Here is a 26513-nt window from a genome sequence, read left to right as displayed (position 1 = left end):
TGATGATGTCCCCTTGAGGAGCTCAAAAAGATTGTCATGTAAACCCTGCAGGTGGATTTATTCCGACATGACAATGAGGTTGAGTGGTACTACTCAAGGACATAAGAAGTTGATTAATGTAGTTGTCAGTAACTTGACTTAATCAACGGACATTCGATATCTTAAACACGGGGAGATCAACGAGCATATAATATGGAGCCCATAAACGCTGACACATAATTTGGGATTAGGGCGGTAGTGCAACAATGGCCTTTAGTGGAATAAGCCATTTGTTGACGGACTTGGGCCGTGTGTTCTGGGAGAACATGGGAAGCCCAAGCCCGTCAGGAGGCCCAACCCTAATTTCTCCTCATAGTCCCTGTTGTAGCCTATAAATAGAATACTCTCTCTCTGGCCGAAATTCACTATTCACTGTATTAGAAAAAGAGGCAAGGAAAGATAGATCCAAAATTGGATTTAGCTTTGTGAGAAAGAAGGGGATTGGTATATCGTTGCCCATATAACGTCCAATCTGTTCTAAAGAAATACAACAGAAGATCAAGGGGTTGATTTCGGATTTGATAAATCTTTGATTCTCAGAGATTATATCAAAACCGGATCTAAAAGGTATGTTCTCTAATCCAAAATCGTGAGACCCCATTAATTCCGCTACGCGTGGGTTCTCGGAGATTGTAGAAATATTCGTTCTGAAATAACGGTTCCTACAAAACTAACCAACCGAAATTGGTTAGGGTGAAAAACCCCACAACTTTACTTCACTAAGAAACCCCAAATTCTCAGTTTCGAAAACAACTCTCCAATCATGGATCCGACCGCCATTAATGTTTCCTTGAAGCTTTCAACCACCCTCAAACTCCCCACTACCACCCTTCATAAATCAACCAACCCACAATACAAAATAGCAGTTCAAAAAAATACAAAAAAATACAATAACAACACCACCACAGTATCACAGTATTACCATTCAAACATTTACAGGACAGAGGAGGAGGTTTGAGGCTCGCGCCTCCATTAACAACCACCTAAGAGTTTCGACAGTCCTACAATCTAACAAGTTTTAAACACTAATGAGAAGAATAATTGATGAAGAGAAATTAGCAGAAAGTGAACGGAAACATGGTACTACAGTAAAGTTATCTCTGTGTATAGATGAGAAATGAAAACTAAACTACTCACCTCTCTGTTATCGTGAGAAAGAAATATCGAAGAAAACTACGCGAGAACCAATTCCAGCTAGCTCGCAAAATCCGCCGTTCTTCTTCGTTTTTTTCTTGAGTGTGCTGTTTGTGTTTTTGAGAAAAACCTACTTTCTCCGGAGACACCATATATTTTGCTTAACTTCCAATTTTACTAAATATCCTTATTCCTAACTATGGAAATCTTATTTTCTATTAAAAGTACTATATCTATTAAGTTCCTTATGTTAATATCTTGTTTCCTTTTTATGTAAAACTTTCCGAATATTAAGAATAATATATACCCAACATTCAAAATTCAAATACTAGTTTCCTATAGTAACATTATTCGAAATTACTATTTGGTATTCCTTCTTTTTTCTTTCTATCAAAAGTCAAACCCACATACTAGCACGTTGACCAGAAAAAATAAAATCAAATACAGAAATATACTCAATATTGTTACGAAAATAATGTAAAAATAAAATAGGGGTCTTACAAAAATGTCATACAAAACATTTTTAATCCCATGGAAGGCATTCATTTTCTTCATCAAGGCATGCGGGAACTACACGCACGTCAGGAAATCATCATCAAAAGTCTTATAGATTTCCAAGAACGTCAAGCAATGCACGATGTCGAACAGGAGGCAATCTTGGAATCTCACTCTCAGTCCTTGGAAAATCACACTCTCCTAATAGATAATCAAACTACGCTCTCTGCCAACCAAGGGGTCATTCAACTTCACCTCAGCCAACAAATTGATGAACTGAACAGTGTTGTCCACGATCTGCATTCCTATCACCATCCTCATCATCATGATTTTCTTCCTAGAAAAAAAAAACAAAAAAAAAAAAATGATGTGTGTGTGTGTGGGTGGTTTGCATTCAGTTTTTACAAAACTCAACTTTCCCAAAATAAAATAAGTTAAAATTATTATTATTAATTAAGTTTTTCATCGTGTGCTCCTTTAATTAATATTATTGTTATCTTTGTGTCTTCTTTTGTAAGCTAGACCTACTAGGATTGTCATAATTCACGTTGTTATATCAAATAATCAAATTTTAACATGTTATTTTAAATTTGATTACAGGAGGGTCATCCATCCAGTCAAACTTTATTGGACACTTTTCTTCATACATATCCTTATCCATTAAGCGTGGGCGACATACTTGATTTCCTTCCGATAGGACTCTCACGTTGCTATACGCAATGCCTACTTCATTTTGGACGTTTCCTCACGTACACTGATTTATAGTTTGTCAGGAATCTTTGCATTACCCATCGCTCTACTCCATCACACATGGCTTCTTCATCACACGTAGCATCTTCATCAAGCATGGCAGCTTCGAAAGTCATTCCTGAGCAATCCTTCCAGGCTATGATGGATTCCAATGCTTATGGCCTTCATTTTCATGATTACATCACTAACATTGGGTGGTCTTCACTTGTTCTTCGCCCTGACCAAACTTATTCTCCAAGTTTGGCTACCTACTTTTATGATAATATGAGAGAAACACCAGCATTCAATGCTGCTCACGACTTCTTCTTAGACAGGTTCACAATCCAAGTTGGTGGCATACACCATATCTTTTCTGAGCCAACGCTTGCCCTAACTTTGGATCTTCCATATCACGAGCTGGCAGCAACATGGCCATACATCTTTCACAACTCTACTCATTCCTTTTCATGGCCTGCTTTTCGCGCAGCATACGGTGATGGTCTTGAAATTAAAGAAGAAGGAGCTGCACTTGGCAGATGGTCAGACATCACCATTCCCTTAGCCAGCATGACAATGAACGTGGGGAATGCGATGTTGTTTGTCCTTCTGAACATCATGGGAGATTGGCATTTTTCAACTGCCAATGATGCTACATGTGTAGTATTTAATGCACTTGCTCAAGGTCATATATTCTTTGATATCTTAAACTGTGTTATCTCCAATCTGAAAAAAGCTTGCACTGTTCAGCATCAGTATATACTTCTACCTGTAACCGCTTGCCGAATTATAAAGACACATTTCCCACATTTTTCAGCTACTTTTCATGACTGGGTCAAGGTAGATACTATGTGCCCAGCAAACAAAATCATTCGTTCATTAAGGTTTAGGCAATGGAGACGTCCTGCACGGTACTTGAGCCATGTTCGTTGTTATCCGAACGATGAAAAAATGTTGGAACATTTGTACGAATCCGATGAACAAGAATGGGCCACCATTTGGCAAACCATTATCTTTTGGCGTGATGCTAAGGAAATGCATTTCACTAAAGAAGATGTCAGGCCATCACCACATCCTGGATGGTAAATTTGAGTAGGGTATTGTACATATATCTAACTGTAAATAGTTGTGTTTCGTGTGCTATTGTTTTTCTTTGTTTATTATGTATAATATATTATGTTAAAATAACTTTCTGTTCCAGTGTTTCGACCCCCACCTATGTGGAAAACGTCAATTGGTAGGAGTCTCCACTTTATTTGTTTAATCGACAGGGCTAAAGCCCAATTTGCAATACCATAGATCAATGTACATGCTCATTAACTCATGTGTCTAAGGCTGAACCTTAGCCACATGGCTTGCCACTTACGTACATCAATTTATGTCTAGATTCGTTTCTTATCAAAGATATAATCATCAATTAAGAGTCATGTTCAATTATAATTACTTAAGCTACAAGGATACGTGAGCTACAAGGAATCTCTACTCTACTTATTTAAATACCAAACTATTTTTCATACAGAACTACGTTCTTGAGACTTGATCCCATCGATAATTTGGGTACGTAAGCAACCGAAAGGTACAGTCTCATCATTCACTCAATCACCATCACTTTTCTTACTACTTTTCTACGTTATTCATTTCTTTCATCACCACCTAGTGTTTTGATCATATTTGGTCGAAACATAATTGGCGCCATCTGCGGTTCTTATTCAAAACCGTCGATCACATTCTACAAAAGTTATGACGAATACTCGACGAGCCTAAGTTCTTGATGCACTTACTGACGATCATCGCGAATAGGCGGTATCGGACTACTCCCTCTTATTCCTTTTCAACACCCGATTGCATGCGACCCGGCTACCGTTCCACCAATGCACCAAATTATTCGACACGAAGTTATTGCCTCTGACGATTCTTCGTCATCTGTTGCGGATAATGTCAGTCATATGTCTCGAGAAACACTTCTTCAAAAGTGTACGAGTGTACAGTTAAAAAAAGACAAACTTTGGTTTCGTTAATGGTTGATTTTCTTATTGATGATATTTCTATGTCGAACGCATTACTCGATAAGAAAACTGTCGATACCTAATTGTCTTTACCTCCTGGGGGCGATGACTAACAATACTTATCGAATATTTCAACTGATTGCTGGCTTTACACCGAAGGTTCGCATAATAAGTCTGGCTCTGGTCTTGGTTTTGTCATCTGGAAGCTGAATGAAGACATAATTGTAAGGTCTCTTCGTTTGGGTTTTGATGTTTCAAATAATGTGGCCGAGTACGAAACTATCATTTGTGATATACACACAACTCTTCTGCTGGGGGCGACTAAGTTATGATTAATAATTCTAAGTTAGTCGCTAGCCACTTTGAATGATAATATGCGGCTCGCAATGATAAAATGGACGTTTCTTTGAACTTAGTTCAACGAATTGCATGAAATTTTACATATATCAATATTGTACAATATCCGTGTTATCGGTGGAATATCAAGTCGTCGCTGTCATGCCAACACTAGATTAACCATTTATGCTGTCAGATGATTCCAACGAGCTTGACACTGATAATATCTCGGTATCTATCGACGACGATCATGCAGCTGACGATGCTCCGAAATTCCTGATGACCAAAAACTCTATCACAGCGGCACAAGTCTCAATCCTACCCTTCGTTGTTTGGGCAGAACGGACGATTTACTAGGCCTCAAAGAAATTCATTCAGGACTATGTGAATACCACTCCCGGGGGCGAAGTCTCGCTCACATAGCAATGACCCAATGGTATTGGTGACCATACATGCCAAAGGATGTTAAGCGTTTGTCCGAGAAGTGTATGCCTTGTCCAAAACATGATATGTGATATGGGTCAAACTTCCCACGATGAAGCGTCATCCAATCCATAAACCTTGGTCATCTGCAAAATGGGGCCTTGACATTGTTGGTTTATTTCTGACGGCCCCGGCAATGTTCGTTTCTTGCTCGGCGTAACAAATTATTTTACTATGTGAGCGGACAACATAGACAAGTTGAACAAAAAACCGAAAAAAAATTTGTTAGTCTGTTTCCAGTTCAATAGTTTATTTTCTGTTATTATCTTTGTACTTTTCAAGATTTGGTGATCAATAAAGTTTTTCTTTCACTTAAGTTCTAATGGTATAATTTTGTTTCCATCATAACATTATTATCGCTATGACAAAATCTGACGAAATTACTGTGTTTAGCTTCATCAGTCTAAGTTTAAACTATTTTACGCTCGCTTAGTTCGTTACTATCGCTACGACAAAATCTGACAAAGTTATCGCTTTTAGCTTCGTCAGTCTAAGTTTGAATGTTTTTCCGCTCGCTTAGTTCGTTATTATCGCTACAACAAAATCTGACGAAGTTACCGTGTTTAGCTTCGCTAGTCTAAGTTTGAAAGCTTTTACGCTCGCTTAGTTCGTTACTATCGCTATGACAAAATCTGACGAAATTACCGTGTTTAGCTTCGTCAGTCTAAATTGGAACACTTTTACGCTTGCTTAGTTCATTACTATCGCTACGACAAAATCTGACGAAGTTACCGCGTTTAGCTTCGTCAGTCTAAGTTTGAACGCTTTTAGTTAGTTCTATTATATTTACGACAAAATCTGACGAAGTTACTGCGTTTAGCTTCGTCAGTCTAAGTTTGAATGCTTTTTCGCTCACTTAGTTTGTTACTATTGCTACAACAAAATCTGACAAAGTTACCGCGTTTAGCTTCATCAATCTAAGTTTGAACGCTTTTACGCTCGCTTAGTTCGTTACTATCGCTACGACAATATCTAACTGTAAATAGTTGTGTTTCATGTGCTATTGTTTTTCTTTGTTTATTCTGTATAATATATTATGTTAAAATAACTTTCTGTTCCAGCAATCCAACCCTAATTTTGCTCACGGTTCTCAAGTAATTTCTTTTCTATTGATACTTTGAGGACTAAGCATCATTCAGTTTGGGGGTGCTTTAAACCTGTCGCAAAAATTAGGCAACTTCTGTAGGCTGTATATAGTTTCTATTTTCTTGTTAGTAAATGTACTTAGTGACAAAGTCTTGTTTCCTTTTCAATGATGAAAAATTGTCTAAAAGTTTCACATTAGCACTCGAATTAGGATTCGTTTTTAAGAAACTTAAGATAATATGTAAGCAGTAGTTTTTACATCTTTTCATAAGTATTCATGCACTGAGTATCATTGATTGTACATAGCAGTAAGTTTCTAGAACCCACGGTTAATCTAACCAAAAAGCCTTGATATGAGTAATTTGTGAGTAATGACACAGAGGAGTAGTTTTTCCGAATAGAGAAAATTACGCGTATACTTACTTGATCACCATCCGAACCCTAGGCGAGAATTTAGGTCTTCTCTGGATTGACATAGCTAAAAATTCTTACCTGTTACAAATTCTACCGCTAGTCACTCCACTGAACCTTTCATTAAACCTTTCACTTTCACCAAAAATTCTTTACCCATCCATTAACCCCAAATAAAAGAACCTACCTAAATGATGAGTATGAGAAATAGGATGAAATGTAGAAAAATAAAGAGAAACACTTGTCCCAAATAAGAGTTAGTTACCTGCTTAAGGAAAGAAAAATAGAATCATGTTTCTTAAGCCTTGAAAAAAAAAAATTATTATGAAATAAGGCTTAAAAGCAAAGTAGGAAAACTCAGGTAGAAGCAGGAAAAGAAAACAAGGATTTCTCTAGTGTAAATATCTTGAATACCTTATTCTCTCATACTTGTCATTTTTTATATTCCACTTCAATTTTCTTTTACACCATCACCTAATCCCCATAATACCTAATAAAGACCTCTAGCTCAATTAGGAGTAGGATGGTGTGATAATAAGTAGTAGATATGATTAATCGGCCTCGGCTCCTCTGACTGTCATTGAGTATGTGAGGAAATGTGTGCCCACTGTACATTGGAGTTAGCAAAACTTGAGTAGAAAAATTATGAGTGAATTTGTGTTTCGACACATACCTGTGATAACCCATTTAGGGACACTCTCCAAAGGATCTAGAAACAGCCCTGCTTGTACATTTCAATGAAAAGTTCACTGTATGCATGTTCATATGTAGATGTTCTAATTATTGTATGTATATTAACTTGAGTTTCAAAGGAATGAATCCTCGTTCCCCGCTAAGGAGATGTATAGATATCTGAGATTAATTTAGGAAGCAAGCTTTTGTTACTGAGTCATTGTAGTATAGATGAAGTTTGTGAGTATCTTCTTTGGAAAACTCTCACGAGACTATAACTTGTCCACTAGGAAATTCCTAGTGGTTTAAGGCCGGCCTTGTTGCATACGGTCAATGCAACTGCACTCTACGAAATGAGAATTAGCTTAAGACTGCACAGTTCTAGCCATTTATCTGTTTTAATGTCTCTTCTTTGTTTAAGGACAAGCGTAGTGCTGTTTGGGGGTGGTGTGATAAGCACCCAAAACTGTACTATAAAACCCCGTAGAGACGTAACATTTCAGTTAATTTTGTGCTTAATAATCATAAAATAATCATATTCTCGTGCTTTTGCAGGTTGGAGAAACCAACGTAAAAATGATGATAAAGCCACCATTTAAGCACGGAATAGGGAGTATACATAAGCTTTCCGATTAAGCCCATGTGAAGCTCAACAAATCCGGACTAAAGCCTACAGACTCAAATAGTATATAATCAAGTCAGAAATAGGAATACGTGCACAGAATCATCATACTTTCGAAGCTCATATCTCTTGAACCAATCAAGACTCCGAATGCGAGAAGTGAGTTGCTCAGACGATCAGTGCAACAAACTCTACATATCGGCGGGAAGCTGTGAAATGCCAAAAGACCGGACCGCCACTGGACACTACACATGGACCCACTATGCGGTCCTACAAGATTTGATGAGTCATCATGCAAGTCAAGACAAAGGTGCAAATAATTGACCCAAAAAGTTGACACCTTGCATGCAATTAATGAAGTTAGTTGGATTTAAGTGATAATTATATAAAAATGCAAGGTATCAAAAGGGGGTTTAGTGTCTGGATAAGAAGAAAGTAAATGAGGGGGGTGTTTCACGTGGGAGAAGAGAGAAAGCTCTCTTATGTATTAGGGGGCTGATTTTGGAGCATTAACTTCTCCCTTGTTGGATTCCTTTTCTTGTTTTTCTTGTCTTATTTAGTTTTTAGTTTTGAGTTTTATTATAGAGCTTGTAATAGTGTTAATGGAGAACATGATGAGTTCTTAAATAAAAGTTCATTATTTTCTTTAGGTAATCAGTTTGTTTGCATTCCTTTCTTCTTTCTTTCTCTTTTTAACATATATATATTGTAGCTTTCAAACAATCCAAGGATCATGAGCTAAAACCATCCAAGGTGGAGGGTTAATGATGCTCATGTGAGGATTCGTATAAATTTCTTAGAAGTAGGATTCACTGCCTAGACTTAAGGACACATATAGCACACTACCCCAAAATGGTAGTGTCCGGCCAAACTTGAGGCCTGGAAGTTAAGAAGGACTCGCGTGCGCCTCCCTTTTCATGCCTGGTCTAGCCGCATGCGGTGGTCTTCTTTAACCTCTTATTTCTATAGTTGACAGGAATATGTTGTATGAGTCCAAGAGTTGAGATGGGATTTCAGAGATGAAATCCCAGTTCAACTCCTTATGCTAGGGAAATGGACTTAGAGATGAGTTCATCTCTCTAGGGATCGACGTTCTATCCATTTCGGGTTTGATAATGAACCCAAAACGGCTTAGAGATGGTAGTAATATGAATTTTAGGGATTATAACGTGTCCTTGCATGAAAATCATGATCCTCTACCCTTCTTTCTCTTTAAATTACAAGATAAAAATCTTAGTTTTTTCGTTTTTGTATTTCGCATTTTAAGCATCTGTTAGGATTTAAACAAAGCAAACCTTAGCTAGCAAATCAACTATTGTGAATAAGACAATGCGAAAACAATGTTACCCACAACAAATAGATCAATCCTACACAAGGATCGATCCTTCTCACTAGACAAGACTTCAACACCTTCCAAGCAATATCCCAACACTTCTCAATATCAAATAACAAGCATATAAAGTAAAACAATTAATGTAAAAGAAGAACAAACCACAAGACGAGATATATCGTGGTTCGGCAATTTGCCTATGTCCACACTGCGAGTTTCAAGCTTTACTAGATGTATGGAGTAACAGATTACAAGTCTCTCAATTTACTCACAAAGAATGAACACTCAACTTACAAAGAATTGATCTCTTATAATCTCTCACTTTCTTGGTTTTGGTTAAGTTAGGTTTTTACAGAAAAAACCTATATTTATACTGTTTCAGAAAAAACTTCTGAAACAGTCTTTTCATGCTGAAATATGGTGGAGCGCGGGTCGCGCCTAATCGCCTGGAGGTCGACCAAGGCATGAGCGCAGGGCACGCCTTATCCAGGTATAAATCGAGCGCGGGTCGCGCCCTTAACACCAAATAGAGAAAATGTCTTTTTCTCTACATTCTCCACCTCTGTGAGGTTTTAACACATAAAAACCGAGCCGAACACATCAAGTAGGAACACATCCAGCAAGGAAGACTCGCAGTCAACTGCCCCGAAGGGCCATGCCCACAATGGGCTCTTTCAAGCATGTAGGATTTGGAGCAAGTCCAAACAGTGTTGGAACTTAACTCCAGTGACAACCTTTGTCAACATATCAGTAGGATTGTCATAGGTGTCCACTTTCCCAAGTGCTACATCACCATCCTCAACGACATCTAGTATAAAGTGATAAGGGACATCAATATACTTGGTTCGAGCATGATGAACCTGGTTCTTCACCAAATGAATATCACTCTGACTATCACAATACAAAGCAACATTGTTCTGCTCAATACCCATATCATCCAGAAGACCTCGAAGCCATAGTGCGTCTTTCACTGCCTTTGTCACTGCCATATACTCTGCCTCAGTAGTAGATATAGCAACTGTAGCCTGTAGCATAAACCTCTAACTAACCGGCGCACCATGCATCATAAACACATAACTAGTAGTCGATCGTCGTCTATCTAGATCACCTGTATAATCTGAATCCACATACCCATTAACATAACAAGTGCCTCTACCATAAACTAATCCCACATCTAAGGTACCCTTCAAGTACCTTAGTACCCATTTCACTACCTCCCAATGCTGCTTCCTAGGATTTGCCATATACCTGCTTACAACACTAACTGCCTGTGAAATATCTGGGCATGTGCACACCATAGCATACATCAAACTACCCACGGCACTTGCATAAGGAACATTAGTCATATACTTTTGTTCCTCCACCGAACTAGGAGAGAACTTAGCTGAAAGCCTAAAATGCTCAGCTAAAGGAGTAGAAACCAACTTTGCATTCTCCATAGCAAATCAAGAAATTACTTTCTGAAGGTATTTCTTCTAAGATACAACTATCCGTCACTTCTTCCTACCTCTGTCAATCTCCATGCCCAGTATCTTCTTGGCTCCACCTAAGTATTTCATATCAAACTTAGAGCTAAGTTGAGATTTCAACTTGTCTATCTCCACCGTGCTTTTGGAAGCAATAAGCATGTCATCCACATAAAGAAGGAGATAGATTAAGGCATTACCACGAAGTCTACGAAAGTAAACACAACAGTCATACTTACTTCGGGTGTACTCATGTTGTATCATGAATGTGTCAAAGCGCTTGTACCATTGCCTGGGCGATTGCTTTAACCCATATAGTGACCGATTCAATTTACATACATGATCTTCTTTCTCAGCAACAACAAACCCCTCAAGTTGTCTCATATAGATCTCTTCCTCCAAGTCCCCATGCAAAAAAGTAGTTTTAACATCAAGTTGCTCTAACTCCAAGTCGAAGTGAGCAACTAAACTCAATAACACACCAATAGAAGTATGTTTGACCACTGGGGAAAATACCTCATTGCTACTACTCTTGCCTTGTACCCAGTACTGTCGAACTCAAGAAAGACCTTTTTCTTTCTGAACACCCATTTACTGTCGATAGTCCTTTTGCCCTTTGGCAATAAAACTAGGTCCCATGTGTAATTTTTATCAAAAGACTCCATCTCTTCTTGCATAACAACCAACCAATCTCTGTAATGAGCATCTTTAACAGCTTCTTTGAAGCTATCTGGCTCATCATCTTTGATATTCAGTGCATATGCCACTAAATCCACTTGACCATAGTGTTTCACCAGCTTCTCATGCCCATACTTGTGCACTTCTTTAACTTATCTCTTTGGCCTAGGGTCAGCCACTACAAGTTACGGATGTTCATGCTCTTCTTCTTGTTGCTGTGTGGTTCCATGATTTGGTACCTCATCATGAACCAACCAGTCATCTGCTGCATCAGACAACTCAAGCTTAGTGGCTTGAACTTCTATAGACTCGTCATTCTGCCCAGCTCCTTCCGGCTTACTGAAAGATAACATGGAAGTTTTATCAAAGGTAACATCTCTGCTAACCAGGAACTTGTGGTCTTCTTGACACCACAATATGTATCCCTTTACCCCATTTGTGAAGCCTAAGAATATGACTTTCTTAGCTCTAGGATCTAGCTTGCTTTCCCTCACATGGTAGTAAGCTGTCAATCCAAACACTTGCAAAATACTATAATCAGCTGGGTTACCTGACCACACCTCATAAGGTGTCTTGCAATCTATAGCTGGAACTGGTGACCTATTATACAGGTAACACGCCATGGACACTGCATCTACCCAATACTCTTTGCCTAGACTGACATTAGACAACAAACATCTCGCTCTTTCAAGCAAGGTTCTATTCATCCTCTCTACCATTCCATTCTGCTGAGGTGTGCCCCTAACTGTCCAATGTCTGACAATTCCCTATTGCGCACAAAACTCTTGGAAAGGCCTATAGATAGGTATACTCAGTACCATTGTCAGACCGTAGTGTCTTTACCTTTCTATTTGTGTGATTCTCAACCCTTGTCTTCCACTTTTTAAATGTCTCAAACACTTCATCTTTCGTTTTCATCATATACACCCACACATAGCGGGTATGATCATCAATGAATGAGACATAATAGCGATTACCTCATTTTGAAGCCACTCTGGAGGGTCCCCAAACATCCGTATGCACATAGTCAAGGATGCATGTTGTCGTGTGCTTGCTTTGACTTGAACTTGACTCTGCACTACTTCCCATAGACGCAATGCTCACAGAACCCCATACTTGGCTTCTTCAAGTCCTTTAAGAACCCTCGCTTGCACAACTCAGACAAACCCTTTTCACTCATATCCCCTAGTCGCATATGTCACATCTTAGTGCACTCAGAATCATCACTGCATGCAACCATTGCTACATCGCCTATCACCGTACTACCTGTCAAAGTATACAAGATTCCATGTCTTTGACCCTTCATTATAACTAAAGAGCCACCCACAATCTTTAGGACTCCACCTTCGCCCACAAACTAAAGAGCGATTAATTAGTTATATTGGTTAATAAAAAAAAAACATGCAGTTCAAACACAGCAAAAATTTAGCATTGAGAAAAACATATAATAAGCTTTGCGCATTAGACTTGGGATGATTTTTGTTTGCTGCATGGAATTACATGGGTTATTTTATCAATTCCAACATAGTTAAATTTGTATTAAACAAAAGTTTTTAAATTTTAGGTTAGGTCGTATTGTTTGTGTGTTGCAGAATGCTTGCAAATTGCAACGAATGTTTGCAAATTGCAACACAGTCAAAACTCATTTTGTGGTGGATACGGTCTTTAAGTTTTAGATTTAAGGGAGTATATGAAGTAATAAAATCACAAATTTTTAAGTATCATAGGAAAGAGTGTTTGTAATCCACATTGCTATTAATTTAGACACCTGTTCAACACTAGTATTTGCCCGTGCTGTTGACAGTAGGCCGCCCACCAGACATTAAAGCCCACCAGATGTGACAAAACCCAACCCACTCAATGTGACAAAGCCTAGCCTTTCAGACAATAAAAGGCCAGCCTAACATCCTCTGTTGACCAAATCATCAAGGACCCAATACTCTTGTGCCCAAATAACCAACTGCACACACCCCACAATCCTTTGGATCCGCCATGTCATAAACAACCAATAAAATATATAAGCTACCGGATGGGGTCTACAGTCTTCACACCGACTTGTTTTATTAGATACTAGGGTATGCCTATGCCTACAGCCCGCGAGGCCTCGACATGTCTGTGGCGCTACACCCCCCACATGACCATTTTTGTTTAAAATGAGTCCATACTCATTTTTCCAGCCCATAAAAATTCAGCCCAATAGCCCATAAAACCATTGTCTTATATTGCCTAATTTATCATTGTCTTTTTGGATACTACTTATACTATTAATACTATAAAAAAAAACTTAGAGCATCTCTAGGTGGTGGTAGCATACTCTTCAAATTTGAAGAATGCGACCATAGAATCTGGTAGCAAATTTCGACCAACTCTATGTGGTTGCAAATTCGTGGTCGCAAAATTCATTGTAGGCCCACCATGCGCGACATTAGTACTGGCGCGCGCCAGTACTAATGTCGCGTGCTATGTTTTATATAATGTCGCGCGACAGTCGGACTTTTGTCATTTTACAAATTTTTTTTCAACTCAGTCACTCTAGTTAATAGGAAAAAATGAGTTCCGACGACGAATCCGTCTATAATAACCAAACACGATGGAGTGGTGGCGGTGAGGAAGAAGAAAACAGTGCATACATTTGGAATAATCCCAGTGGTGATCTAGATGATGAACCAACCACTTCCAGAGCTGGAAATCAAGGAGCTGAGGCTGACGATCCATTGCTACTTCAATATCAGCAAGTCGATTTTGAATTTCCTGTGGAGGCTATTGATTTCAGCCATCTTAGGCCGGTGTCTAAAAGGTTTCATGATAGGCATGTCTCAAGAGTTGTTCTTGAACAACAGGTATGTTTTTTAATTTCATAAATTAGTAGTAGTAGTAGTTAATTTTAGTAGTTCAATACGTATATTTTTATTTTTATTTTTTTAATTTTAGTTTCATTTTGCGTACATCAGAGATGTGTTATGTATCGGGTTCGGTGCACTCCACGTGCGCTTAAGACGTGGTGGGATGATATTAAGAAAGTCGGTGCACTTGACCATGTTAGAGATGCAATTTTAGCGACTCTTTTTGCTCATCTAGTTGACATCCCTTACAATAAAACTGACATTCAGGGAGTTATTAATGGTTTAGTTGAGAGATGGTGGGATAGTACACATACTTTTCACTTCCCTCAGGGAGAGTTGGGCTTCACTCCATTAGATTTTTGCATGATATCTGGTTTGAGTATAGGATTAGGTAATCCGTTGAGATGTGCCCAAATGATAACTTTCTTCCCTTGTCTGACCGAGGAGTCATATGACAGTGCTGGTGTTAGGATTTCTGGTATCAAGGCTGCATACATTACACCGTTGACTACTGATTCAGGATTGCAGTTTTTGATAGATTATTTGTCACTTGATTCCGATGATGGTCAAGCACATGTTAATGAGTATGTAAGGGCTTTCTATATGTATTTGATGGGTGTCTTCTTTTTTCCTTCTGGCCATTCCACGATTAACTTGGGATATCTAGCTAACTTTGAGCACTTGCATGAGTTGGGCGGTATTGATTTTGGTGGAGCCATATACTATCATTTGTTGCGTTGTTTAGATAGGGCTTCTCGACAGACTGGTATTGTTAGTAGTCCCTAGATGGGAGGTTTTGTCATTCTCTTAGAGGTATGGTTTTATGAGTATTTTCGTGCTGCAAATCCTATCCTCACAGAGTATACCGATGAGAGGCCTAGGCTCAGGGCTTGGCACGGACCTTGTTGAGCTCGTCTGACCAGTGAGATCAGTCATAACATAACTTCTGTCCGAACCCAGATCGAGCTTAGCACACAGACTTCTATTGTTTGGAGGCCTTGGAGGACATCGGCGCGAATGACTGTAGATATGCATTGTTCATTTCTCATAGGAGGATGGTATTCACTTGTGGGAGTGATATGGAGTGGTATTTAGGGGATAGATGTTACAGACAGCTCACACCATGCTTTGGTATCCCTCCTGATCCGCCTACCCATGTAGCCAAGTCATCGAGAGTAACGTGCATTGGACTTGGCTACCGGCTTCTGACCTAGTTACATTGCAGACTTATTAGCGATTACTACCCAGATTCTTGGTTTAGGGTGTCTATTGGTCATTTGCTCCCAGCTGTAGGTCGTCATGGCAACATTCATCTGATTAGCAATTTGGGTGTCGGATGTGAATTCCAAGATTGGCCACCGTCACGACGGCGTTCAGTGGACTGCGGTACACACATTTGTTCCAGCCGGATCCCCTCGGTCGAGTGGCCTTAGGTTTTCAGTTTGAAGCGATCCGAAAGTGGCGGACGATTTACCGACCCATTTCTTCTATTGATGCCACTCGCGTCGATGCGGTTAGAGCGACCTTGGACATCTATCTCGGTAATTATTTTTATTGGTTTTGTTTTATTATTTTGGTTTATTATGAAAATGTCATAAATTATTAATGAATAATTATTTCGGGATGACCTACGATGAGATATGAGACAAGCATTCGTGTAAATGATGGCTTGCGCTCCTCGGTATTCGCTACTGATGTTGTTGAGAGAAAGACTTCTTTCCCGGGCTCATGTGGATTATGGCGATTTGCAACGCCAGATTGATGAGTTCTGAGGGCTCAAATTGATCGCGCACAAGGGTGAGTTCATCACGGCATGGAATGACGGAGAGAGTTCAAAGACAAGGGCGGTCGAGGAGGAGTTCACGCAGCAGAGGAGGTATGTAGGATAGTCTAGGAGGTTGTTGTATGGCGATTATTATTATGTTGTGTGATTTAGAATTGTTCATTTGATCATTTTGATATGTTGTGTGATTATTATTATGTTGTATGATTTAGAATTTACTTCCTTTGATTTAGCAAATGAATTACAATTTTTATTAATAGAACGACAACTAATACATGATTGCAAAAACATAAAATAAAAATAAATAAATAAAAGATAACTATTACATATCACCCTTATTACATACTACTAGAGTTACTCTAATTATCAAGCCAATCATCATTTTCTTCATCATTGGCTTTTTCGTTGTTGGAAGCTTCATTTGTACTACTTGCTCCAGCCTTTTTTTCATATTTAGTTATAATTGCATCTTGTTTTAGCTCTAAAACCCTTCGCAAACGAGGATTGACATTGTCGAGTGACATTGCCAACAACCTAGTCTCATTTTCCTCCTCTCTAACACAGAGTTTTTCTTGCTTCAAAAATAACTTTTTTTGTGTCTTCTCTTGCTTCAATTTCATCATACTTTGAAATTGCTCATTTTGAATCTCTTCTTTATTTCTTCGACTTTCTTTAAAAGCTTCAAGAAAATCATCCATATTTTTAGCAGTGGATGCAACATTACCCTCAACAGTAGAAGCAACTTTCTTGTTCTCCTCAATTTCTTTGCTCTGCTTTCTACCGACTGACCTCTCCAAAACCCGGTATTGCTAGGATCGTATCTCGAAAGTACTGATGAAGGTGAAGGGGTAGAGTAAAGGGGTTGAAGGGTTGGGGTTAAGGGTGAAGAATCGAAACCTTCAACATCTCCGGATCTTGCTTTCTTCTTTGGTCTTGGAGCAAGCGTTTCGTTGCGTAACTGAGTTCTTTGCCACTTTGGCGTATTTTTTACTAGATTATAACAATCTTGTCATATCCATGGTTTTCCAGTAGTAGCCGCATAAGTTGTTGTTGCGTCTGAAATCTACGTTTATTTTTTAAAAAAAAATCAATATCAAGTAGTATATAAAACGAAGTATAAATTAATAAACGAAGTATAAACGAATCTTACAATGTCTTCACGTCCCCACCCGCTTGGAGGTTGTTCTTCAAGCTTTCTTAGTATAACATGATATTTGTTGAAGAACGGTAAAATAATCGACCAACGTTGTGAGACTCCCTTCCACTTACGGTTGCGGTCAAAACCTTGAATTTGATTCATTCTAGCCATAATTCGTTCCCAATAAACTTGACCCGATTGATCATTCCCTACTATAGGATCTTCTCCAATCTCAATCCACGCTCTAGTAAGAGCAATATTTTCTTCATTTGTCCAACTTAGACCCCTTCCTTGTTTTGGTTGTGACATTGAAAGTGTTATGTGTGAAATGGTTGAGAGTGTTGTATGTGAAATGGTTGAGAGTGTTGTGTGTGAAAATGAAGAAGGAGATGAGTGTAGATATAGGAGGTAGAAATCCGACCATTTTTTGCCCGTTGGAGCACGCGATAGTAGGAGTGGCGCGCGCCAGTGGTAATGGCGCGGCTTTGTTGTGGTCAAAGTCAAAAAAGTGGCGACATTTAATCGGGCGTAGCGACATTACTATTAATAAGATCCATCCATCCAAATTGCCAAATTTGCGAACAAGAATGCGAACAAGCAGGTGATGCGACCACGAATGCGACCACCTAGAGTTGGAATTCCGGGAAATTCCGACGCATTTCTTCAAATTTGAAGAATGTGACCACGAATGCGTCCACCTAGAGATGCTCTTATACTATTAATAAGGGTGATTTAGCCTTTAGGCCCAACCAATTGATCGTTTATTAGACATTGGGCTAAAATTGACGGTTGACTTTATTGACTGTGAGTTAACCGTTGGTACAGAGTTTGTTCAATCCACATTTATTTCGATATGGCTAGAATATCCTTGCCACATGTGAAACACATAATTTTGAAAAATGATGTAAACCAACAAAGTCAAATCTTAGATTTGATCCAAGTATCCAACGAACAGATTTTACACCATCTGAAAAAACATACTCCAGTATTCTTCTTCTTCATTAAGTTCTTCAATGGCTTCCACCACCCCACCAACAACTTACCAACTAAAATAGAAGGGGGAAAAAAACTCAAAATCATTTCAACCCATTGCTCTATATTTGTAGTGACGTCGGCTAATATAAACATGATGTATTCAATGTATTCAAGAACAAGACAAATTAAAAAGTGGAAAAAATTGAAAAACTCAGACTACTAAGACGACTAATCGACGAAACACCCAAAAGACATAGTTAGATAGAAATATTAATGACTTGCAAAGCTAGGTTCTATTTTCTTACATTATAATATACAATTTGGGTTTTACAGCGATACATGGGTGGCAAAAAAAGAAACAGAGATTTGATATTATATTGGGGTAGAAAGAAACAAGTTGTAGTCGGTAAGTAGGTTGTTAAATTGGAGTATTGAACATCAAAATTTCAACAAGTTTTAGAGTTCATTCATCTAGAATTTCAGAAGCAGTAATGGTTTTTTACACTATTATTTGTATTGAAATTATGCTTTGGTTGTCGATAATCTCTATGTAATGAGATTGATTCTTTCAAGAGTAAGAAATAGTAAGAGAGAGAGAATGAAAACAGAGATAAATTGAAAAAGAAGAATGGGTCGGAAGATGGTGTTATTGGACTATTGGTTTACCGGTGAGTGGTGGTGGCTCAGTTGCTCGAGAGGTGGGAAATCAAAACTTTAACAGATGAGATTGGTAGTGAGAGATTACGACATGTGTTAGAAATAAACGGTCGAGATATAAAGTCGTGCTGGCCGTTGATCTCAAAATAACATTGATCTCTGCCCGTTCATTTGAATCAAGTGCAGCACACGTGTAAGGGTAAATTAGCCATTTCAGAAAGTATGGACGGATCACCGTCAATTTTGGCCCAATATCTAATAAACGATCAATTGGTGATCAAACGCAAATTATCCAATTATAATTGGGCCCAAAAGCTAAATAACCCTATTAATAATCCACATCAGCCCAATAAGATGTAATAATGAGGTTCTTTTCATGGTGGCAAGACTCAAGGCCGGCCCTACGTTTGAATGGGCCCAATGCAAAGTAAGCAAAATGAAGCTTTTATTTCTTTTTCTTTTTCAGATAATGGGTTTTTTGTGTGAGTTTTTAACACTATAGTGGGATTTTTCGAGCTTAATTAGGCCTTTTGTCTTAGTTTATATTGGGGCCTATGCAAAGTCTTAGACAACATTAGCCAAGGGCCGGCCATGGCAAGATTGACCGGTGACTAGTATGCATGGTAGCTCTCTTGGATCCATTGAATGCAACAAAGAGCTTGTAAATAATGTTAATGTCCTTATCTAAACAGTTCATGAATATAATGCTATGTACTTCTCTGTCATCTGTTACCACAGGGAACAGATATGCTGGACCAGGACCTCCTTTATATCATTTAGCATAGCCAGGAAATTAGAGCTTCGTCTTATGCATGGGACATATTTTGTGCTGAATAGTTGCTTTTTTATATGAATAAGCTTTTCCCGTAACTGAAATACGTATATGTGGTTTGTATTCCATCTAAATACTGGTCAAGGTAGATTTTAATAGCATAAAATAGTAAGTTTTGTCTGGACAAGCAGTCAAACTTCTTACTTAATCCACACATCAATTGCATGACAAAATCATAGCCAAAGTGTGCAAACCACCGGCTCCTCCTGCATGAGTCATGACACTGCCAAGGCAGAAGCAATTAACCTCATTGAGTTCAAATTAGTCCATGGACAATATGTAGTATAGCCTGAATCCCGTCCATTATTGGAAGTGACAATAAAAGTTAGGTTTTTGAACTTGAAACAAAATGATATAGTTTCATTACCGGCCGCAGCAGGGCATAGCAGCGATTTTCATTCCTCAGTTTTATTTCTTTTGCACAGATAGCCTGTGAAATAGATTCTGTATTATTCTAACACAGTATCAATCTTATGACTGTGTAACTAGCTAGTAACACCAATACACCACCAACACCATGCATGACCATAGCAGACAGTATGCTGCCTGAAAACCTGACTCCCTTACAGCATATATGTCAAACAGTATAGCAGCAGATATCCTATACTAGGGGGTTCCATTGTGCCAAGCGAGCTGTCCACTGCTTTAGCCTCTAGTTTGGAGCAGAGTCCTCCCTGAAGTCTTGTTAGATTTTGTCTTTTGTACTTTCGCTATTAATAAGAACCTGGATTAATCAAGAAACGATGAAAAGATTAGTGAGACTAATATGAGGCGACAAACATGATCTTTCCGTTTTTTTATATGATTAGCATGATCTAGCAGTTGCATTAATTAGGTATTTGACTTCAATGGCACATGTTCATGTAGTATTATTAGGTTCGTTCAACAACTGATTACTTCGATCATGGATTATGACCATACATACAGCTCAGCCTCTTCTCTAGTCCACAAGTCCACCAGGGTTTGACCCATCGTCTCATTCCACATCTCCTAAAGAAAGGGAGAGAAAAAAACTTAATAAACTTAATATATAAATCACGAATTTTAGCCCCCACCATCCACATAGAATTTGAATCCTAGTTTCGCATCTTTCCCACAACTAAAAAACAAAATAAACTCCACATGGCAAATTCCAAAACAAGGAAGCTAAATAACCACTCAAGTCCCAGTACCACAGAATCACTAGTAGAATTTGAAATCTCTCCAACACACACTCACTCGTATCTTTAAAAGAGACGTTATAGCTTTTTTTTTAAAAAAAAAAAAATAATAATAATATAATAATATTTTAACGAGCTCTCCATATTTAATGACTCGAACTACACCACCTCTCTTCACTTGTCATTTTTGTTTCTCTCTCCTCAAAACTCGATTTTTATTCCTTCTCTTTTCACACACGCATTCCCCATAACTTAACTTACATTTCTATCTTTGTAAAAATATTTCACCTTTAATAAACCAGATTGTTGAGATGAAAATTTGGAGATCTTTGGAACGAAATATTGTAAGTGTTTGTTTGTTATAGATCTTTATTTAGGTTTGGATTGGATTTGACTGTTATGTGATCTAAGTGTTGGATTAGTTTACACAATTGTTGTTTGTTTGATCTGCATTTTGTTTTTCAAGTTAAGGAATTTGATTTTTTTAGTTTGGAAATGAAAGATATTACCGTTGACTTGAGTTGTATGTATAGCTCGTCTTTTGTGAATTGTGATGAATATTGTGAAATGTGGGTAGTACTGAAGTCTCGTACTGTTTTTTCAGCTGGTTGAAGTTACCCTTTGTGTTATAAACTGTTGGTATTGTGGCTAAAACGAGACGGGGTTTTTAAAAGGATTGATGAATTAACCTATTTTCAGCTTTAAAAACATTGTACCGTTCGTGTATTTATGTTGGGAATTTTAGTTTGCCCTATAGTGTCTGATACTAGAATGTTGTGAAATGTGGACAATGTTTGCAATTTTTTTTTGTTTTTTCATTGTTCTAATGTGGTTCAAGCTAATTGAAGTTAAACTTTATATACTGTTAGATTTGGGAAGAAAGAGATGAATGTACATAAATATTGTGTTGGCTGATGTCTGAATATATGAAGTAACCTTCTTTTGACCCTTGGAATGCAGGTTGAATATGTGTAGACTATTTATGTGTTAAGTTATATGTTTTCGCTGCATGATAAATTGGGATGGAGAAACAAGGTACAAAAAGTGGAAGTGGAGGTTTCCTTCAGTTATTTGATTGGAATAGAAAGTCGCGGAAGAAGTTGTTCTCCAATAAGTCTGATTTTTCAGGTAACTTTGTTGTATGAAGTTCCGAGTTAATGTTTAGTATATCTTCTCATTTGTTTACCTAGTGAATGCGTTGATGTAATTGTCATGTGTTCATCAGCATGCAAAAGATTTAATTGACAATTATTAACGTAGAACACAGTATCAAATTAAATGTTTTTATAATGGGTGCCTGAAAAAGATCTCCAAAACCCCTTACGTTATTGCTTTCCGAACTCCATGAAGTACTTTGTAGGATTCGCTCAGATCCTTCAAAAATCAAAAGAAATAATATGCATGTCTTAGAACTCAGACTAAATTAAAAGTGATTTTCTGTGTGTAAAAACTATTTCAGGATACTTCGTTGACTTTAAGATTCTTAACCCATGAAACTATTGAAAATATCTTGACTTTAATGGATTTTTGTTACTCTCATGTAGAAGGATCAAACCAAGGAAAGAGAAGCAGTGTTAATTTGCAGGTGAGAGGGTTCCATCAGGTGGACATTTTTGCATCATTGAGTTTCTGCACTTGATTAATTTTGTATTATGCTTAAGTTTGTTACTTTTTACTGTTTTAGATTGATGAAGATGATATTGGAAGATCAAGTATAAAAGGAAGCAGTGATTACAGTTGTTCTTCTTCAGTGACCGACGATGAAGGAAATGGAGTAAAGGCTCCTGGGGTTGTAGCCAGGCTTATGGGGTTGGATTCTTTGCCTACAGCCACTGTTGCTGAGCCATACTCTACCCCCTTTTTTGACACCAGATCTCTTCGAGATGCTCCATATCGAAGAACTCCAGATTTCCTTTATGAGCGTCAGCTCATGCATTCTGGTAAACAACCTCCTAAGCTTGAGGGATTTTCTAGGAACCTTGTAGAGCCTATGCCTCATAAGTTAAACAGGCCAATTGAGAGGTTCCAAACTGAAATGTTACCTCCGAAATCAGCAAAATCAATCTCGATTACCCATCATAAGCTATTTTCTCCAATAAAGAGTCCTGGTTATATTCCAACCAAGAATGCAGCTCAAATAATGGAGGAAGCTGCAAAGATAATTGAGCCAGGACCTTATACTAGTAGCAAGGGCAAAATGCCTTTAGTTGGTTCTTCTTCAGCTCCCCTGAAATTTCAGGAGCTAACAGACAAAATCGAAGCTGCACATAGACCGCCCAGGATTGCAGAACCATCTCAAAGGCCTGTTGAATCCAAGGCTTATAAGCAACTTAAAGGACAGTCCTTGAGTAAGAGCTGGAATGGAGTTGACGATGCACCACAGTTTAGGATCTTTCCGTCAGAAGAAAGTACTTCTCCGGGTTTGAAGACTAAAGGAAAATCTGTTTCACTTGCAGTTCAAGCGAAGGTCAATGTTCAGAAAAGAGGCGGCCTGAGCTCGAGTGGTAGTTCAAGTTTGCAGGGCCATAGGGAACATAAAGAGCTCAAGGGGAACCAGCCATTAAAGAGCCAACAGAATTCCCAAAAAAACATCCACAGGAAACCCACTACTCCGAGTGTATCTGGTGTGCTCAGGCAGAATAACCAGAAGCAGAATTGTTCAACAAATAGAGACAAGTTACCTACAAAGTCTGTGGCTTCTAATCAACAAGGAAGAAAGGCTTTGTCATCGGAAGCATCTTTTGGCCATAATAAACCCTCCATTAAGGTTGTTGGGAACTCCAAAGTTGGAGTCCGTAGATCTGGCTTAGATACAAGTGATACTGAAAAGGTAGTAGCATCACAGTCAAGAACGAAAAATTTCCCACGAAAGAAGCGAGCTATAGAGGGCAATTCGTACCGTGAGAGATCTGGCTTTGGTGATGCTCTTTTGGTAAATGAAGACAACAAGCCTGTACAGCCTAATGCAACAATAGAAGGGCATTCAAGGTGGATGGATGATAGCAGAAGGAAAGGCATGGATGTTGTTTCTTTTACCTTTACATCCCCTATGAAAAAACCTGTGACTGGGTCTCAGGTCTCTGTTCCGGTAGTAGAGAAACATACCAACTTTGGTGTGGGTTCTAAGTATAGCGATGAACATATTTATCCCAATGAAAATAGGTCCAAGGTACCGTCTCTGGGATTGAATGTCATTGGAGGAGATGCTTTAAATAAACTATTGGAACAAAAACTTAGGGAACTAACCTATGGAATTGAATCTTCTTCCCGCAACTTGATCAAACCCATGGAAGTTGCTACTTCTGCATCTTTTTGGCCAGAGTTTGTCTCTGATCTCAATGCAGTAAGCACTACTCCAAAGGATTGTGACAACAGGGCAAAGCTTGGTGTCCACAGAGACAGCATCGTATATGATTCCAACTGCTTTTCTACCAAGGCCCACAGGTTTCAGGTATGTTTAGTTTTATGTCTATAATGTTAGCAGTATACTTTGTATAACGGTTGTTGTTCCTGACATGTCTGACTTCTGCATCCGCATTTGTCATGACTTAGTTTTTATTGGTTTATTGCTTTAGTGATGCAAATTTGTCCATTTTCATTGGGGAAACAATGGTCGTAGTATGGACCAAAAAAGAAGAAAAACAGTGGTCTATAGTCGTGGGAAATTCAAACCACATGCATACACAATATTAAATTTTATGAGATCTTTGCACAATGGACAGATTTTTCTTCGACATCTTTGGTGAATATGGATATTGTGCCCAATACCTATGTTGCAAACCTGGGGGGAGGGGTGTTATGAAGCTTGGGAACTTGGGAAGTCTTGCAGTTACATTAGCTTTAGATTGTGGTAACATGATTGAAGTTTCTAAGGACCTATGCCTGACGCCTCTCTCATGGTGCATATTCCTCGAGGCGGTTTTAAGCATAAGCCTCAAAATAGGCCATAATGATGGGAATTGGACCCCACCCTAAAGGATGAGTCTTTAGTGATGTAAAGTCATTATCTTAGTATTATCTATCTTTTGGAGAAATTGGTTAAAACTTCAAAGCTACATAGCTACTTTTAGTGGATTACAATGTTGTAATAATGTGGGGAACATTTGAATTAATTGCCTCCTTGGATCTGCCAAATAAGTATACAATGTTTGTCCTGTTTCCAGTTTTATTACATTTATACATGTATTTGAGTGGGTCCGATTTAGAGATGGAGTGTCGTTGATTTCCAGTAATGCAATGTTATGCAAGTCTTTTTTTCTTTCTTTTGTAAGAAACATCTAAAGTGAAGGTAATCTTAATAATTAATACTTTTCAGGAAGCGGAAGAGGTGGACGAGCATAGCATAGACAGCAGTAGTACAGTCAGGAAGGATTCAAACTGTCGACAACCCAGCCCTGTCTCAATACTTGAACCGTGTTTTTCGAATGAAAGTTGCAACTCTTCAGATAGTGCGGACAGTAACCGTATGATTGGTAAAACAAAAACTTAAGTCTTATAATTCTTCTTATGGCCATTTTTACACTCGTGACAATATTAAGTTCTGATTAGAATCCCTAAATTTTTGCCTTGTCTTCACAGACAGCACGCAATGTTCGTCAGTTCAATCCCAGCCAGTGGTTGATTCAAGTCGTCCGAAGAAGTTCCAATCAGTGGAAGCTGATAGTGAGTTGTCTGATTCGGCTTCTTCCACGTGTACTTGGAATTTCAGTAGGGAGTGTGGAACAAGGTTCAGTATGATAAATGTCAGAAAAACTGAAAAAAGGGAACTTGGATATGTGAGAGAAGTGATAAACAATGCAGATTTGATGTTCAGAGATTTGGCATTAGGTCGGGCGCATGAAATGGTAAATCCCCACCTCTTTGAGATGCTGGAAAATCAGAAGTCCTGGTCAAGAAGTACTTCAAAGGGGGAAAGTAATTCGAGGTTGCGGCGAAGGGTGTTGTTTGATTGCGTGGCCGAATGTTTAGATTTGAGATGTAAACCATATGTTGGTGGAAGCTGCAGGAAATGGGCGAAAGGAGTTGCAGTGGTGCAACAAGAAGGAAGGCTAGCAGAAGAAATTTACAAGGAGATTTCTAGTTTCAGAAGCATGGGAGATTGGATGTTGGACAGTCTTGTGGACAAGGACATGAGCACCAAGCATGGGAAATGGCTTGACTTTGAACTTGAAGAATTGGAAGTGGGAGGGGAGATTAGTAGGGGAATACTAAGCTCTTTGGTTGATGAAGTTGTAGCTGATATCCTGTTGGTTTAGACTTCAAGGATTTTGTCACCCTTGATTCATTTGTATTGTAATTTTACCATGTGTAATTGTCTGTCCAAGTAACTTTCATTTTTTTCTCTCGAAGGTGAGTGAGGGTGACCTTCGTCTCATTGTGCACCATCATCTTTATTATTGAGGGGTTGGAGCAATCTATAACCTGCCTACCCATTCATTATGAGGTGTCAGGGCAGACTTGAGGTCCAGAACTGTAGGAATATGGACATTGGGTCAACATGCATTTGGATATCTCTTCAATCATCCATACTCCTGCATCCTGCCCGTTGACCCCTTATCTTTTCCGTATATTTCTCCGAAAGTATCATGCTTAACAGCGCATGATCATTAATACAAGATGAAATTTTGTTTCATTAAATTAT

The 26513-nt window shown here is 38.5% G+C and overlaps 1 protein-coding gene across 2 annotated transcripts; it reads left to right on the top strand.

Moving 5' to 3' along the window:
* Nucleotides 1–21048: 21048 nt before the first annotated feature.
* Nucleotides 21049–26246, top strand: LOC147498583 (uncharacterized). Of its 2 annotated transcripts, none has more exons than XM_086560539.1 (6): nt 21049–21216; nt 21833–22000; nt 22417–22457; nt 22557–24323; nt 25188–25344; nt 25451–26246. In XM_086560539.1, the coding sequence occupies exons 2-6, from the start codon at nt 21895–21897 to the stop codon at nt 26125–26127; spliced, it is 2748 nt and encodes a 915-aa protein (XP_086416665.1). In that variant the 5' UTR covers nt 21049–21216; nt 21833–21894; the 3' UTR covers nt 26128–26246. The 2 variants fall into 2 exon arrangements, with proteins under 2 accessions (XP_086416665.1, XP_086416664.1); XM_086560538.1 differs by having other exon boundaries at nt 21079–21216; nt 22417–22475.
* The last annotated feature ends 267 nt before the right edge of the window (nt 26247–26513 follow it).

The sequence above is a fragment of the Coptis chinensis genome, chromosome 5, assembly GCF_015680905.1.
Source record: "Coptis chinensis isolate HL-2020 chromosome 5, ASM1568090v1, whole genome shotgun sequence".
In the NCBI taxonomy this organism is placed as follows: Eukaryota; Viridiplantae; Streptophyta; class Magnoliopsida; order Ranunculales; family Ranunculaceae; genus Coptis; species Coptis chinensis.
Note: the sequence above shows the minus strand (reverse complement) of the source record. Positions and strands in the feature narration are given on the sequence as shown.

Excerpts from the sequence above, each read along its gene's own strand:
- LOC147498583 (XM_086560538.1), top strand. The coding sequence starts at position 21,895 with ATGGAGAAACAAGGTACAAAAAGTGGAAGTGGAGGTTTCCTTCAGTTA. Across the intron at positions 22,476-22,556 it reads AGGTGAGAGGGTTCCATCAG|ATTGATGAAGATGATATTGG; the intron begins GTGGACATTTTT and ends TTACTGTTTTAG. Across the intron at positions 25,345-25,450 it reads GGACAGTAACCGTATGATTG|ACAGCACGCAATGTTCGTCA; the intron begins GTAAAACAAAAA and ends TTGTCTTCACAG.